This window comes from Oncorhynchus kisutch, linkage group LG12, assembly GCF_002021735.2.
Source record: "Oncorhynchus kisutch isolate 150728-3 linkage group LG12, Okis_V2, whole genome shotgun sequence".
Classification (NCBI taxonomy): Eukaryota; Metazoa; Chordata; class Actinopteri; order Salmoniformes; family Salmonidae; genus Oncorhynchus; species Oncorhynchus kisutch.
In genome coordinates this window covers 16636159-16652304 of record NC_034185.2, presented here as the reverse complement: position 1 = coordinate 16652304, position 16146 = coordinate 16636159, and the positions used below count along the sequence as shown (strand labels likewise).

General features: G+C 42.4%; 1 protein-coding gene across 2 annotated transcripts in view; it reads left to right on the top strand.

Moving 5' to 3' along the window:
• LOC109900603 (probable palmitoyltransferase ZDHHC14) overlaps positions 1 to 5104 on the top strand; it is a 29207-nt gene extending 24103 nt beyond the window's left edge. Inside the window, exons 8-9 of one of the 2 annotated variants that reach the window (XM_020496304.2) lie at positions 1519 to 1621; positions 2961 to 5104. In XM_020496304.2, coding sequence (XP_020351893.1) covers positions 1519 to 1621; positions 2961 to 3383 — 526 coding nt within the window. In that variant the 3' untranslated portion in view covers positions 3384 to 5104. The remainder of the gene's footprint in view (positions 1 to 1518; positions 1622 to 2960) is intronic. The other variant, XM_031836985.1, reaches the window with a different exon arrangement.
• Positions 5105 to 16146: the final 11042 nt, after the last annotated feature.

Here is a 16146-nt window from a genome sequence, read left to right as displayed (position 1 = left end):
GTGCACTACTTTTGACAAAAGTAGTGCACTATATAGGGAATAGGGTGCAATTTGGGGCACATACACCGTAAGCATCCCCACAGCATATGGTTGGTTATTGCATTTAATGCAAATGGTCTGGCTGTAGAGGATAATGTAATTCAGTCATTTGCTCTCCCCCCAGTGACACCACAATACCAAAACTACGGAGTTACATTAGGGTCAATTTTATTTTGGGGCCTAAATTTAACTCCATACACTACCCGCAGATACAAAATCAAGTCAGTATCTCAAACATCTGTTGGAGTAACAATTGTCATTGATTCATTAGCTGGTCTATCACATTAATGGGTTACATCTGGCTTGGAATAACTGAATTATGTGTAATAAGAGCTGAGATATGTGTAATAAGAGCTGAGGTATGCGTAATAATAGCTGAGGTATGCGTAATAATAGCTGAGGTATGTGTAATAATAGCTGAGGTATGTGTAATAATAGCTGAGGTATGTGTAATAATAGCTGAGGTATGTGTAATAATAGCTGAGGTATGTGTAATAATAGCTGAGGTATGTGTAATAATAGCTGAGGTATGTGTAATAATAGCTGAGGTATGTGAGGTATGTGTAATAATAGCTGAGGTATGTGTAATAATAGCTGAGGTATGTGTAATAATAGCTGAGGTATGTGTAATAATAGCTGAGGTATGTGTAATAATAGCTGAGGTATGTGTAATAATAGCTGAGGTATGTGTAATAATAGCTGAGGTATGTGTAATAATAGCTGAGGTATGTGTAATAATAGCTGAGGTATGCGTAATAATAGCTGAGGTATGCGTAATAATAGCTGAGGTATGCGCAATAATACCTGGGGTATGCGTAATAATAGCTGGGGTGTGCGTAATAATAGCTGGGGTGTGCGCAATAATAGCTGAGGTATGCGCAATAATAGCTGAGGTATGCGCAATAATAGCTGAGGTATGCGCAATAATAGCTGAGGTATGCGCAATAATAGCTGAGGTATGCGCAATAATAGCTGAGGTATGCGCAATAATAGCTGAGGTATGCGCAATAATAGCTGAGGTATGCGCAATAATAGCTGAGGTATGCGCAATAATAGCTGAGGTATGCGTAATAATAGCTGAGGTATGTGTGTGGTTTGCTCAGTAGGTAGGTACTGTACATTGGGTTGGATTCTCTGGGAATCTCAGGTGACTGTTCTCTGTCCGTAGACAGGTGATTGCCATCTGCTCTGTGTGTGGGTATGCATGGAGAGATGGGGTGTGGAGGCTTCACACATGTATGAATGCTTACACCAAGGCGACACACACACTTGGCAGATACACACACCGAAGTACAAGCACACAAACACTCTGTAGTTACACACATGCACACCAAAGCAGACTCTCTATCTCTCTCTCTCACCCACACACACATACAGAGAAACAGACTCACACAAACACCTAAGCGTGAACACAGACACTTTTGCAGGTACACACACATTACAAAACCTCTCCTCATGTGCCATGTCTTTTATTTCTAGTCTTATTGACAGAAGAGGCTACATCCAGCCAGACACACCCCAGCCTGTGTCACACTCCAACGGGAGCTGCATGTACAACTCCACCCAGCTTCAGTCTCACATGGTAGGTTGTGTGTGTGAGAAATAGGAAGAGGGAGATGTGGGTGTGGGTGTGTTCGGGAGAGTGAGTGAGTGAGTGAGTGAGTGAGTGAGTGAGTGAGTGAGAGAGAGAGAGAGCGAGCACTTTCTTAATGCATTCTGTGGTTTTACTGTTTCACAGGACTGAGTTGGCACTTCAGTATTTATAACCACTGAGAAACGCTTTGAAAGTTATTTCGAAGTGGACTCCCCTTATGATGTCAGCAACTCACTTAAGTGCTCTCACTTACAAATGGCTCTTTGAACTGGACTGTGTTATAATTACGACCAACAGAGAGCAGTCATCTGTCTCTATTCATGTCATTATTGGGCTCAGAATCCCCTTTCTCTCTCTCTCTCTCTCTCTCTCTCTCTCTTTCTCTCTCCTCTCTCTCTCCTCTCTCTGGTTCGCTATTTATCCTCTCGCTCTCTCTTTTCTCTCACTCTTTCCTCTCTCGTTCTCTCTCTTGCTCTGTCCCTTTTCTCTCATTCTCTCTTTTCTCTCTCGCTCTCTTTTCTCTCTTGCTCTGTCCCTTTTCTCTTGCTCTGTACCTTTTCTCTCGCGCTCTCTTTTCTTTCTCCCTTTTCACTCTTGCTCTCTCCCTTTTCTCTCTCCCTCGCTCTCTCTCTCTCTGCTGGTGGTCGCAATGGGCTTTACCCTGTGATCCAGAGAGCAGTATTTAATAGTGAATGAACACAGCTTATGTGTTTGTTCATTGGTTCATCGGGGTGTAACTTCTCACTTCTCAGGCAATCCTATCACCCTCCATCTAAATATATCCATATTTGAATTCACCTGTCGGTAATCTGATGAATGCTGATGTGTATTATCCCCCGCAGTCTGTGGATCCTCTCCCTGCAGTGGTTTCAAATAGTCTTTTTTAATTTTTTATCTCAAGCAGAATAATCATAGTCTTCCTGCTAGTTCCTTATTTGCATACAGCCTTGCTTGAAACGGGCAGCTGTGAGAACAAGTAACTTTGGCCGTATGCCCGTGCAGAGATTATGAAAATGTTCGGGGGGGAAAAGGAAGCAACATTGGGCAATCTCAAAATGTGTTGAAAATGTCAATTGAATGGAAATGACATGGTAGTGCCACCTGTTTGAGTTGAATGAGGTATAAGTTGATTATACATGCTAATGGGCTGTAGTAATGGGATGTTTTATGGAAGACCTTCTTTCACTAACTTTCTTCCTCTTTTGTCTGTTAACCTTTTTATACATGTGTATTTCTTGTCCCTCCTCAAAAACATATCATTCTCCTACTGTTTTTTCCCTTCTCTTAACTTCATCTATATCTCCTGTCACTTTCCCTGTCTCCTCAGTGTGACCAAGAGCACTGCATTCAGAGCACCAAATTCGTTTTGCAGGCTGCCGCTACCCCTCTGCTCCACAGCGACCCTGTCATGATGGGCGGAGAGGGACCCACTCTCCCTGGGAAGAGTTCCCTGGGGGGCCCCTGTGCCTCACTGACCCCCAGCCAGCCTTCCCTGCCCTCCTCCATGCCCGGCCTGGGCTGTGCGGGGGACATGCTGACCCTGAGGGACCCAGACACCCACTGCCACCACCATCACTTTGTCAGCCCTGAGGAGACGCCCTCGCCCGGCCCCATGCCTCTGACTCTGCCCTGCCCCGCCCACATGACCCACGGGGGACACATGAACCCAGCCCAGCTCTACGACCCTGCCAGCCAGGACTCTCTGCACGAGGACTCTGTCAGGGGCCTGGTCAAACTCAGCTCTGTCTGAGACTCTCCCCCTGGCTTTTTGGAATCACTACTCAGACTCTGTCAGCGTGCCAAAGGATACCCTATTCAATATGTAGCACTACTTTTAAAAAGTAGTGCACTATATAGGGAATAGCGTGCCATTTAGGATGCTACCCCAGCCCCCCCGCTCCACACTGCCGGCTCAGTACCAAAGCCATAATTCCTGTTCCCCTAACATTCCATCCCAGCCCTCCCTCCCTCCTTCCCATCCAGATTTGTGCCCCCACCTGTTGAGATAAGCTATTCTAGTGCCAAACAAACAGAGCCTCAGTCTCCACTGCACTTGACCGGGACCAAAATCAAGCTTCTGAATCCCCCTTCCTCTTCACAGTAGTATACCTAGTGCCCTACCAGGAGTCTACCAGGCCTCGATACAGGTCCAGGCTTCTGCCCAAGGCTCACGACTTGTGCTCTTTTGGGGGAAACCATCTACCTGGACCAGGCGGTCATTGTCTGGAAATTAAACTGACTCGCTCTCCTCTCGTCAGCCAAACCGACGTACCAAGGCAGTTGCCATTTTGGTTTGCTGACATCCAAGGACACGCACAGCGGGACAAGGTCTGTTGATGAGCTGGAAAGACATGAATCAGGTCTAAATATAGGACTTGTTTATAGTTTGATATCTGTATCATGTGTCCCGAGTCAAGTGACACTCTTTTATACAATAGTAATGGAAACAGCCAAGCAGTGTTGGCCCTGAACACAGAAGATGTCACTTCCTGTTTCAGATTGTGTCAACACTGTATGTGTTGATTGCTAGTGTTCATCAGTCCATTCCGGTGTCGGTGTGACGCTAGCCGCATTACCTTTTTGTTTCGTTCAAATGTGATGCCAAAACATCATGCCTGCATCCCAAATAGCACCCTCTCTATTTAGTGCACTACTTTTTACCAGGGCCAAAAGGACATTGGCAAAAGTAATGCACTATATAGGGAATAGGGTTCCATTTGGGACAGAGATAATAAGTAATGTGATGATTGTACCAAGAAATTCTCATTTACTTATATATATATATTTTTTTTTTACCCCTTTTTCTCCCCAATTTCGTGGTATCCAATTTATTTATTTTTTTTGTAACTACTATCTTGTCTCATCGCTACAACTCCCGTACGGGCTCGGGAGAGACGAAGGTTGAAACTCATGCGTCCTCCGATACACAACCCAACCAGGCCGCACTGCTTCTTAACACAGCGCACATCCATACCGGAAGCCAGCCGCACCAATGTGTCAGAGGAAACACCGTGCACCTGGCAACCTTGGTTAGCGTGCACTGCGCCCGGCCCGCCACAGGAGTTGCTGGTGCGCGATGAGACAAGGATATCCCTACCGGCCAAGCCTTCCCTAACCCGGACGACGCTAGGCCAATTGTGCGTCGCCCCACGGACCTCCCGGTCGCGGCCGGTTACGACAGAGCCTGTGCGTGAACCCAGGGTCTTTGGTGGCACTGCGCCACCCGGGAGGCCTCATTTACTTATTTTTAATGAATACATTTGCATATTTTTATGTACAAGAGTGGATTTCATTTATTCAACCATCCTGTGCAGTCACTTTTTACCCGGGCCAAAAGGACTTTGGCAAAGGTTATGCACTATATAGGGAAAAGGGTGCCATTTGGGACAGAGATAATAAGTAATGTGATGATTGTACCAAGAAATTCTCATTTACTTATTTTTAATGAATAAATTCACATATTTTTATGTACAAGAGTGAATTTCATTTATTCAACCAGCCTGTGCAGTCACTTGTGCCCTGGGCCTTTAATGGTCCTGTATTAGCGGACCGATATAGCTAGCTGTCTGCAGCGCGGGCAAAAATCTCAGCACCCCCAAACTATTTCCCGCGGCTATGACCTTTTCAGTGAATACCCTTTGCAGACAGAAATGAGCTATTAGCTAAATCTGGTACAACACATATTTTCTCAAGTTTACTGCGGCTAATGAATCCTTCAACCAGGATTTCTAGAAAACCTTGGACTTATGGAAAGTTACCGGCATTTTGCTACTTTCTTCAATCAGATCCGCTTTAGCCAACATCTGCATAGTGGTTGTTTTGGTTGTGTCGGAGGTGGAATTTTGTGACAATGATTGCAAGAGCAGCTGCTCACTAATTTAAAGACTCCAACCAATGATGTACAGTATCAGTCAAAAGTTTGGGCACACCTACTCATTCCAGGGTTTTTCTTTATTTTTTACTATTTTCTACATTGTAGAATAATAGTGAAGACATCAAAACTATGAAATAACACATATGGAATCATGTAGTAACCAAAAAAGTGTTAAACAAATCAAAATATATTTTATATTTGAGATTCTTCAAGGCAGCCACCGTTTGCCTTGATCACAGCTTTGCACACTCTTGGCATTCTCTCAACCAGCTTCATGAGGAATGCATTTCAATGAACAGGTGTGCCTTGTTAAAAGTTAATTTAGGAATTTTGTTCCTTCTTAATGTGTTTGAGCCAATCAGTTGTGTTGTGACAAGGTAAGGGTGGTATACAGAAGATGACCTATTTGGTAAAAGACCAAGACCATATTATGACAGCGCAAATAAGTAAAGAGAAATGACAGTCCATCATTACTTTAAGACATGAAGGTCAGTCAATCCGGAATATTTCAAGAACGTTTTAAGTAACTCTTGAAGTGCAGTCGCAAAAACCAAGTGCTTTGATGAAACTGGTTCTCATGAGCACCGCCACAGGAAAGGAAGACCCAGAGTTACCTCTGCTGCAGAGGATAAGTTCATTAGAGTTACCAGCCTCAGAAATTACAGGCCAAATATATGCTTCACTGAGTTCAAGTAACAGACACATCTCAACATCAACTGTTCAGAGGAGATTGCGTGAATCAGGCCTTCATGGTCGAATTTCTGCAAAGAAATCACTACTAAAGGACACCAACACCAAGAGACTTGCTTGGACCAAGAAACATGAGCAATGGACATTTCGACCGGTGGAAATCTGTACTTTGGTCTGATGAGTCTAAATTTGAGAGTTTTTGTTCCAATCACAGTGTCTTTGTGAGACGCAGAGTAGGTGTACGGATGACCTCCGCATGTGTGGTTCCCATGGTGAAGCATGGAGGGGGAGGTGTGATGTTGTGAAGGCCCACTTAACAGGCATGGCTACCACAGCATTCTGCAGCGATACGGCATCCCATCTGGTTTGCGCTTAGTCCCACTATCATTTGTTTTTCAACAGGACAATGACCCAACACACCTCCAGACTGTGTAAGGGCTATTTGACCAAGAAGGAGAATGATGGAGTGCTGCATCAGATGACCTGTCCTCCACAATCACCCAACCTCAACCCAATTGAGATGGTTTGGGATGAGTTGGACTGCTAAGTGAAGGAAAAGCAGCCAACAAGTGCTCAGCGTATGTGGGAACTCCTTCAAGACTGTTGGAAATGCATTCCATGTGAAGCTGGTTGAGAGAATGCCAAGCGTGTGCAAAGCTGTCATCAAGGCAAATAGCGGCTACCTTGAAGAATCTTATATATAAAATATATTTGGATTTGTTTAACACTTTTTTGGTTATTACATGATTCCATATGTGTTATTTCATAGTTTTGATGTTTTCACTATTATTCTACAATGTAGAAAATAGTAAAAATAAAGAAAAACCCTTGAATGGGTAGGTGTGTCCAAACTTTTGACTGGTACTGGATATAAACCCTGGATTGCTGATGCTATGCATTGGCCATTGAGATTCTTTGAAGCCACCGGTCGGCTGTATTGTCAGTCCCCAGTAAGAGCAGTCTTCCATAGGAATTAATGGAATTCCACAATATTTCAATTAAATGTTTCAAGGACAAAATTACATGTATTTCAATTACATGTATTGGTCATCTCTAAAAATGTATACTTCAATAAAATGTTTTTATATGTTTTATTTTATTTGTATTTTTAGCTCACATAACATCATTTAAAAGTGTGCATTAAGGTGTTTAAAATCATACATGTGGCAAAATTGTATGTAGACATTAATAAATATATTTCTATAGGTTCTAAAATATGTTACAATGGAGGAGAGCCAAGATGGAGGCACGGTGGGGTCAACACAGTGCCTCCTATCAGTCATCTAGTGTGTATATATAAAGCATTTGCGCCAATGCAGTTCCACTTCCAACAGCGCCAAAACAGCCGCTATGTGGGTGTCTGCTATCGCCGGTTAACACTTGATCTGAATGAATCCAATCTCTAATCTATTGGCAGAAATGCATTTAGGCAACTCCATTCTAATAGCTTCTTCAGTACCTTGCTCTCGAGTGTATTACTGAATGAATGCCTGCAGGCCAGTTGTCGGCAGTGACAGATGTGTAGGTACTGGTATGTCTGCATGGCTATGCCAGCTCTGAGGGATCTGCTGTATGTATGGCGAGTGAGAGGATGATGTGGATGATATTCTTAGAGGTGGCAGAGACTGAGGCTGTATACTGCCCTCTAGTGGATACACTGAGGACAGAAAATGCACTTGCCCTCAGGCTAATCTGTACTGAAAGTACTGTAGCCTGATCCCAGATCTGTTTGTTCTCCTGCCAACTCCATTGCTCATTGTCAAGCCAAACGGTGACAAGGAGTTGGCATGATGGCACAAACAGACTGGCTCTCAGGCTAAACTGAAAGATCTACTCAGAGAATACACAATACACAACTAATAACAGATATATTAATTTGTTCGTTTATTATTGTTTCACATCTTTACATACTTTAATAATTTCCTATGGTAAAGCTTGTGGGCTATTGTTAATATCAGTGATACATGATATTCAAAAATAAAACTTCAGTTTTGGGGACAGGAATTCTACAATACAAAAAATCTACCTTAAAATGACATATCAGGCATGTCTCTGTGGGAACCTTTATTGGAATGTTAACGACAACCAAACGGTTTGTTCAAGGGGCTCCCTGATAATTCAATACAAGTTGAATTAGATATGGCTTATAGCAGACCTGTCCTCTGGAAATGTCAGGAGGTAATGCGTATGATCAATTCCCTGGTCTAATGCCTTTGTTACATGGTGGTAAAAGTCTCTATTCAATCTGTATCGCTGGCTTTACAGATTGCGCAATATAAATGTAAAGGTTATTTCCGATTGAGCCGAAATATGCAGCGTTTACCGTAGGTGAGGATACGTGATGAAATTAAAAGCAATGTTAGCGGCGACTGCAATCACGGTAAACATAGCTGAGGAATGCACAACTCCATTCTCTTATATTGAAGCGGAGTTGAGTACTGATAACTGGTCAGGCGATTTGCTAGCAACAACATTGAGTCACCATCAGTCGATGCTTGTAGAAATGGCAATTCTGAAAACTGTCCTATGCAACTGCGGTCCATCCACGGGGTGCTGAAATTCATACTTCCGCGATACGGATGAAATAGTTGCTTTATAAGTCATTGTCAGTTCAGCCACACTTCCCAGTATATCCTATACATAAAATAATGCACCTTTTTGGTCAGTTAGCAAGGATAAACAAGAGTATCATTCATCCTGGAAGATAGAGAATTACCTGACTATACAAGTTCACTCTTGTACTGCATAGTATATTGTATAACTTATAACATTATGTGCTATTAGATTGAAGGAGTGTAACAGCTTTGAGCTGTATTAAACAAGATAAGCTTTCATCCATTTTTGATGCTCATGGAATAAAATATTTAGCCGTAAAGTCTAGATAGTTAGATAACCAGCTGGGAATGCTTTCACATTCCAGGGCTGAAAAGTTGGATGGGTACAGCGCGCGCTTCAATAACAAGCATTGATAGATTAAAGTATTGCTGTTATGATTGCATTAGGGTGATCATTATTATTACAAAATTATCGTAATCTGTACCTGATTATAGTATTAATATCTCAATATTGACCTGATCGCACTGGCCTGAGTTGCCTCAAATGAATAATAGGCTTTTTGGTTAAGGATCGGACCCTTTTTTCTCAATGTTCACCTGAAATGACATACCCAAATCTAACTGCCTGCAGCTCAGGACCTGAAGCAAGGATATGCATATTCTTGATACCATTTGAACGGAAAGACTTTGAGGTTTGTGGAAATGTGAAACTATCCCGTAGAGGCTAACAAACCTGTTTATCATGTTACACATACCTGCTTCAACAGATTCGTAACAATTTGCTAATTACATTCAACGCGTCCCAAAACACGTGATCAGTGCAGCTCGATTAGTCCACTAATTAACCGAGAGAGTCAAAGCCAAACCCCAAACCAAGCACTCACACCAGGGTTGGGGTCAATTCCATTTTAATTTTAAAAAGTACACCAAACTCACCTTGAACATGTTTCCTAATTGAAAAGCATGGAGAGAATTGGAATGTAGGTGTGCTTCCTGAATTTACTGGAATTGAAATAGAATCCACCCCAACCCCAACCCCAACCCTGAGTCGCGCACACAGTGCATTCGGAAAGTATTCAGAACCCTTCCCTTTTTCCACATTTTGTTACGTTACAGCCGTATTCTAAAATATATTAAATAACGAAAATTCCTCATCAATCTATACACAATGCTCCATAATGACAAAGCGAAAACATGTTTTTATACATTTTTGCCAATATATTAAAAATAAAAACCAGATTATTTACATAAGTATTCAGGCCCTTTGCGATGAGACTTGAAATTGAGCCCAGGTGCATCCTCTTCCATTGATCATCCTTGATGTTTCTACAACTTGATTGGAGTCCACCTGTAGTAAATTCAATTGATTGGACATGATTTGGAAAGGCACACACCTGTCTATATAAAGTCCTACAGCTGACAGTGCATGTCAGAGCAAAAACCAAGCCATGAGGTCGAATGAATTGTCCATCGAGCTCAGAGACAGGATTGTGTCGAGGCACAGATCTGGGGAACGGTACCAAAAAATGTCTGCATCATTGAAGGTCCCCAAGAACACCGTGGCCTCCATCATTCTTAAATGGAAGAAGTTTGGAACCACCAACACTCTTCCTAGAGCTGGCCGCCCGGCCAAGCTGAGCAATTGGGGTAGAAGGGCCATGGTCAGGGAGGTGACCAAGAACCCGATGGTCACTCTGACAGAGCTCTGGAGTTCCTCTGTGGAGATGGTTGTCCTTCTGGAGGATTCTCCCATCTCTGCAGCACACCGCCAATCATGCATTTAAGATAGAGTGGCAAGACAGAAGCCACTCCTCAGTAAAAGGAACATGACAACCCGCTTGGAGTTTGCCAAAAGGCACCTACAGGACTCTCAGACCATGACAAACAAGATTATCTAGTCTGATGAAACCAAAATGGAACACTTGGCCTCAATACCAAGCGTCCCTATGGTGAAGCTTGGTGGTGGCAGCATCATGCTGTGGGGATGTTTTTCAGCAGTAGGGACTGGGAGACTAGTCAGGATCAAGGCAAAGATGAAAGGAGCAAAGTACAGAGAGATCCTTGATGAAAACCTGCTCCAGAGCGCTCAGGATCTCAGACTGGGGCGAAGGTTCACCTTCCAACAGGTTCTGGCCTTTCTAGGGAGTTTTTCCTAGCCACCATTCTTCTACACCTGCATTGCTTGCTGTTTGGGGTTTTAGGCTGGGTTTCTGTACAGCACTTTGTGATATCAGCTGATGTAAGAAGGGCTTTATAAATACATTTGATTTGACAACTACCGGGACAAGTCTCTGAATGTCCTTGAGTTGCCCAGCCAGAGTCCAAACTTGAACCCGATCGAACATCTCTGGAGATACCTGAAAATAGCTGTGCAGCAACACTCCATCTAACCTGACAGAGCTTGAAAGGATCTGCGGAGAAGAATGGGAGAAACTCCCCAAATACAGGTATGCCAAGCTTGTAGCACTATACCCAAGAATGCTTGAGACTGTAATCACTGCCAAAGACGCTTCAACAAAGTACTGAGTAAAGGGTTAGAATACTTAAGTAATTGTGATATTTTTTTATACATTTTTAAAAATATATATAAACTGTTTTTGCTTCGTCATTATGGTGTACTGTATGTAGGTTGATCAGGGAAAGAAATACAATTTAATACATTTTAGAATAAGGCTGTAACGTTACAAAATTTGGAAAAAGCCAAGGTGTCTGAACTTTCCAAAGGTCACTGTATATGATAAACCTCTGGCACTCATGTTTCTCTGAATAGTGTGAACCTTTAAGTTGTGGAAAAGTACATCACAGTCCTTCAAAGCTTGCGGTAATGGTATTATGACATGTCTAGAACATGATAAGATACAGGTAAGAGCGTTTCCAAAGGCCAGACCCAGCTGTTCTGGTTCCAGTGGGCTGAATCTGATTTGAAATCAAAAATCTAATTCGCCTATTTTGTTCTAATCAAATGTGTGATGTATTATGTCGGCAGCACAGCTGCTTCACATCAGAATTATAGAATATATAATGGAACAACAACTAACCAAGTCACCTGACGTTGAAAGCACTGCCTGTCAGAAAGTAGATATTTTGCTCTCATTACAGAGACTACTCATAATTGGCTTGTAAAGGACAGAATTTGGGCATGTTTGATATGATTTTATTCCTTGTTATACATGTTGGCAGAAACTCCCTGCAGTGTTATACATGTTGGCAGAAACTCCCTGCAGTGTTATACATGTTGGCAGAAACTCCCTGCAGTGTTATACATGTTGGCAGAAACTCCCTGCAGTGTTATACATGTTGGCAGAAACTCCCTGCAGTGTTATACATGTTGGCAGAAACTCCCTGCAGTGTTATACATTCCCATTGCGTGGACTTGAAAATGCTCCTCTTCAAAAGCACCACCATGTTAGCAGTCTTTGCAAAAATGTATTTGCCTTTATTTCATGTGGAAAAAGTGACTTCCTTCCGTTGGCTAGTGGGCCTCTGGTGTTCACTACACCAGGTGGAAGTGGACCGGAGTTCTACAATTTGAGGTGACAAAACAAACTTTTCACACTATGGGCCACATCACAACGGGTCAAACTTGTGTTCCTAACTAAAATGTCCCTCAAGTGAATGCACGTCTCCTGTAGAATTAAACTCGAGGTGCATAACATTCGGTTAAAGGCCTTGACAGCATAAAGCCAGTTAGGCTACATCATATACCTAGATGATGTAAAACATTAACTGACTTGCTTAGTTAAATAAAATATTTTTAAAATAATTTACCGGGTTGATATGAAGCTTCAAAACAAATGGTTTGATGGCTTTTGGTACCTGAACAGTCCCAATAGCTACCATACCTTTCTGAAGTAGCTATGTAGGTCAGGCACGTGCATGCAATGTTTTTAAGTAAATTAAAACTAGGACATTCTTCAACTGGTTAGGTCATAATTACCAAGGTAAAATATGTTTTATATTGGATATTCGGTTTTCACCAAGCATGCCATGACTGAAGATGGCATAGTCTGAATTGGGTGGATGGAGAACAATCCATAAATTAAAAATATATAAATAATTTGACTTTCAATCTTTCAATAGCTAAATACAGTTCACTTTCATAGCAGCCACATTGTATTCCTTCTTGCATCTACGCGCTCCTCCTTTCACCTTTTCCCTTTGCTTATGGACTTCAATGAACAACACATCAGCTGTATGTGACCAAGTGAGAGAGAAAATCAAAACCATATCATTACTGCTGCACACAGCATACATTGTTGTCACCATATTTGCTATATTAACATCATAGTCAGCATAGCTAATAGAACTAATACGTTAGTTAACCCGCTACAATGATGCAGTAACGTTAGTGTACAGTCAGTAAGTAGTTTACCAGTTACACCGGAAGGCCCCAGTGGCAATTAGTAAAACCAAACGCTTACCTTGTAATGGATAGTCATTGCCTGCTAGCTAAAAGAGCATCCCTCTGTTTGAACCTATTGTTTGAGTAGGCAAAAGTAGTTAGCTGCATTTGCTAGCTAAGTGGGAAATATACAGTTGCTCTCTCTTCCTTTGTTAAAAAACAATAGTTGAACACTGAGTAAACTATTCACATTTGATGTACTGCAGTGCTAGCTAGCTGTAGTTGATGCTTTCAGTATTAGATTAATTCTCAGATTTTTTTTTTTGATTGGGTGGACAACATAGCAGTTCATGCTGCAAGAACTCTGACATGTTGAAGGATATCCCCCGGAAGTTGTCCTAATTACTGTGTAAGTCTATGGAAGGGTTTGAGAACCATGAGCCTCCTAGGTTTTTGTATTGAAGTCCATGTACCCAGAGGAGGACAGAAGCTAGCTGTCCTTTGGCTACACCATGGTGCTACCCCACAGTGCTGTTGAGGTTACTGTAGACCTTCATTGCAAAAGTGTGTTTAAATCAATTATTTGGTGTCATGAATATATTTATAGTTTTAGCTAGGGTAACTTTTTAAATGATTTACTTTTTTATGAAATTCACTGAGGATTGTCTTCCCCTTCCTCCTCTGAGGAGTGTCCACTGGCGTGTAGCTTGTCATTAAAGCAGCAAAAGGCTACAGTCACAGAGCCTCCGTGTGGCAAAAGTTAGGAAATATCTAATCAATAGATGGAATTAAAATGCCGGAATAAAAAGTTAAAGGATAAGGATAGACTACAACGACCAAGAGCCAACAGGTAGGCTGCTACTTAATGTTCTGATGGAGTTATTTGTAATGTTAGGACCTTCCCACTCTGTCTGCCGAATTCTTTCTCTTTGTTCTTGTTTTCCTTAATAGGATGTCGGTGGGCGGAACCGGAAAGGTCGTCAGCGAAATGGGACACTGTCACGAGAATTTTTATCTCAATGGTTGAACTCAACTATCACTGTAGCTTTGACCAATTCTCAGAAGTTTGTAAGACCCTGGTTAATGAAGAATTAGACAAAGCCCCCAGTCTGCAATAGGTTAGTTCCTTATTCAGAGTACTCTGAAGTCATAAATGCAAACAGTCATTTTATAACTCCCACCTACACACACACACAGTTTATCACTTTTCTACCAGCCTGGCAGTTTCTAGCCGTTACTCTCCTCCCTAGATTAGAGGGGCCTTGGAAGGGGCCTCTTTCCTGTTGTTATTTGTCTCAACTCTCACATTACTACATAGTAACACAATGATCAGGTCACACACACATTATGGAATTATGACTCGAACACATTTCATACAATTATATAATTTCGGGGTGGAATCCTTTAGTCATTACTTTAAACATAAATTCCTTTCAATCCACCCTATGACTAAATATTACTCACTGATACTTCAACCTTTATTGGAAATATAAATGTCACACAAAATCAAACAAAACCAATTCATGTATTTACATCATATACTCATCAATGACTGTTCTAGGCCTATATCCAATTATAACTCTTCTTTTTAGGATTTTCATTATAATCTTCATGAAATAAACAGTCTGTCTAAACATTGAAGATCGTTTCATCCAGCATGGGCTCCACGGAATTGAAGGGATCCGAATCATCTAGGTTTGGAGGTATGTATTTCAAATCAAATTTTATTTGTCACATACACATGGTTAGCAGATGTTAATGCGAGTGTTGCGCAATGCTTGTGCTTCTAGTTCCAACAATGCAGTTGTAACCAATGAGTAATGTAACCTAACAATTTTACAACAACTACCTTATACACACAAGTGTAACGGGATGAAGAATATGTACGTAAAAATATGAATGGTACAGAACGGCATAGGTGAGATGCAGTAGATGGTATCGAGTACAGTATATACATATGAGATGAGTTATGTAGGGTATGTAAACATATTAAGTGGCATTGTTTAAAGTGGCTAGTGATACATTTTTACATTATTAAAGTGGCTGGAGTTGAGTCAGTATGTTGGCAGCAGCCACTCAATGTTAGTGGTGGCTGTTTAACAGTCTGATGGCCTTGAGATAGAAGCTGTTTTTCAGTCTCTCGGTCCCTGCTTTGATGCACCTGTACTGACCTCGCCTTCTGGATGATAGCGGGGTGAACAGGCAGTGGCTCGGGTGGTTGTTGTCCTGGAGGGAAGGTAGTTTGCCCCCGGTAATGCGTTGTGCAGACCTCACTACCCTCTGGAGAGCCTTATGGTTGTGGGCGGAGCAGTTGCCGTACCAGGCGGTGATACAGCCCAACAGGATGCTCTCGATTGTGTATCTGTAAAAGATGGTGAGTGCTTTTGGTGACAAGCCAAATTTCTTCAGCCTCCTGAGGTTGAAGAGGCGCTGCTTCACCACGCCTTCACCACGCTGTCTGTGTGGGTGGACCAATTCAGTTTGTCCATGATGTGTACGCCGAGGAACTTAAAACGTACTACACTCTCCACTACTGTCCCATCGATGTGGATAGAGGGGTGCTGCCTCTGCTGTTTCCTGAAGTCCACGATAATCTCCTTTGTTTTGTTGACGTTGCATGTGAGGTTATTTTCCTGACACCACACTCCGAGGGCCCTCACCTCCTCCCTGTAGGCCGTCTCGTCGTTATTGGTAATCAAGCCTACCACTGTAGTGTCGTCTGATGATTGAGTTGGAGGCGTGCATGGCCATGCAGTCGTGGGTGAACAGGGAGTACAGGAAATGGCTCAGAACGCACCCTTGTGGGGCCCCAGTGTTGAGGATCAGTGGGGTGGAGATGTTGTTACCTACCCTCACCACCTGGGGGCGGCCCATCAGGAAGTCCAATATCCAGTTGCACAGGGCGGGTTCGAGACCCAGGGTCTCGAGCTTGATGACGAGTTTGGAGGATACTATTGTGTTAAATGCTAAGCTGTAGTCGATGAACAGCATTCTCACATACAGTGGGGCAAAAAAGTATTTAGTCAGCCACCAATTGTGCAAGTTTGCCCAC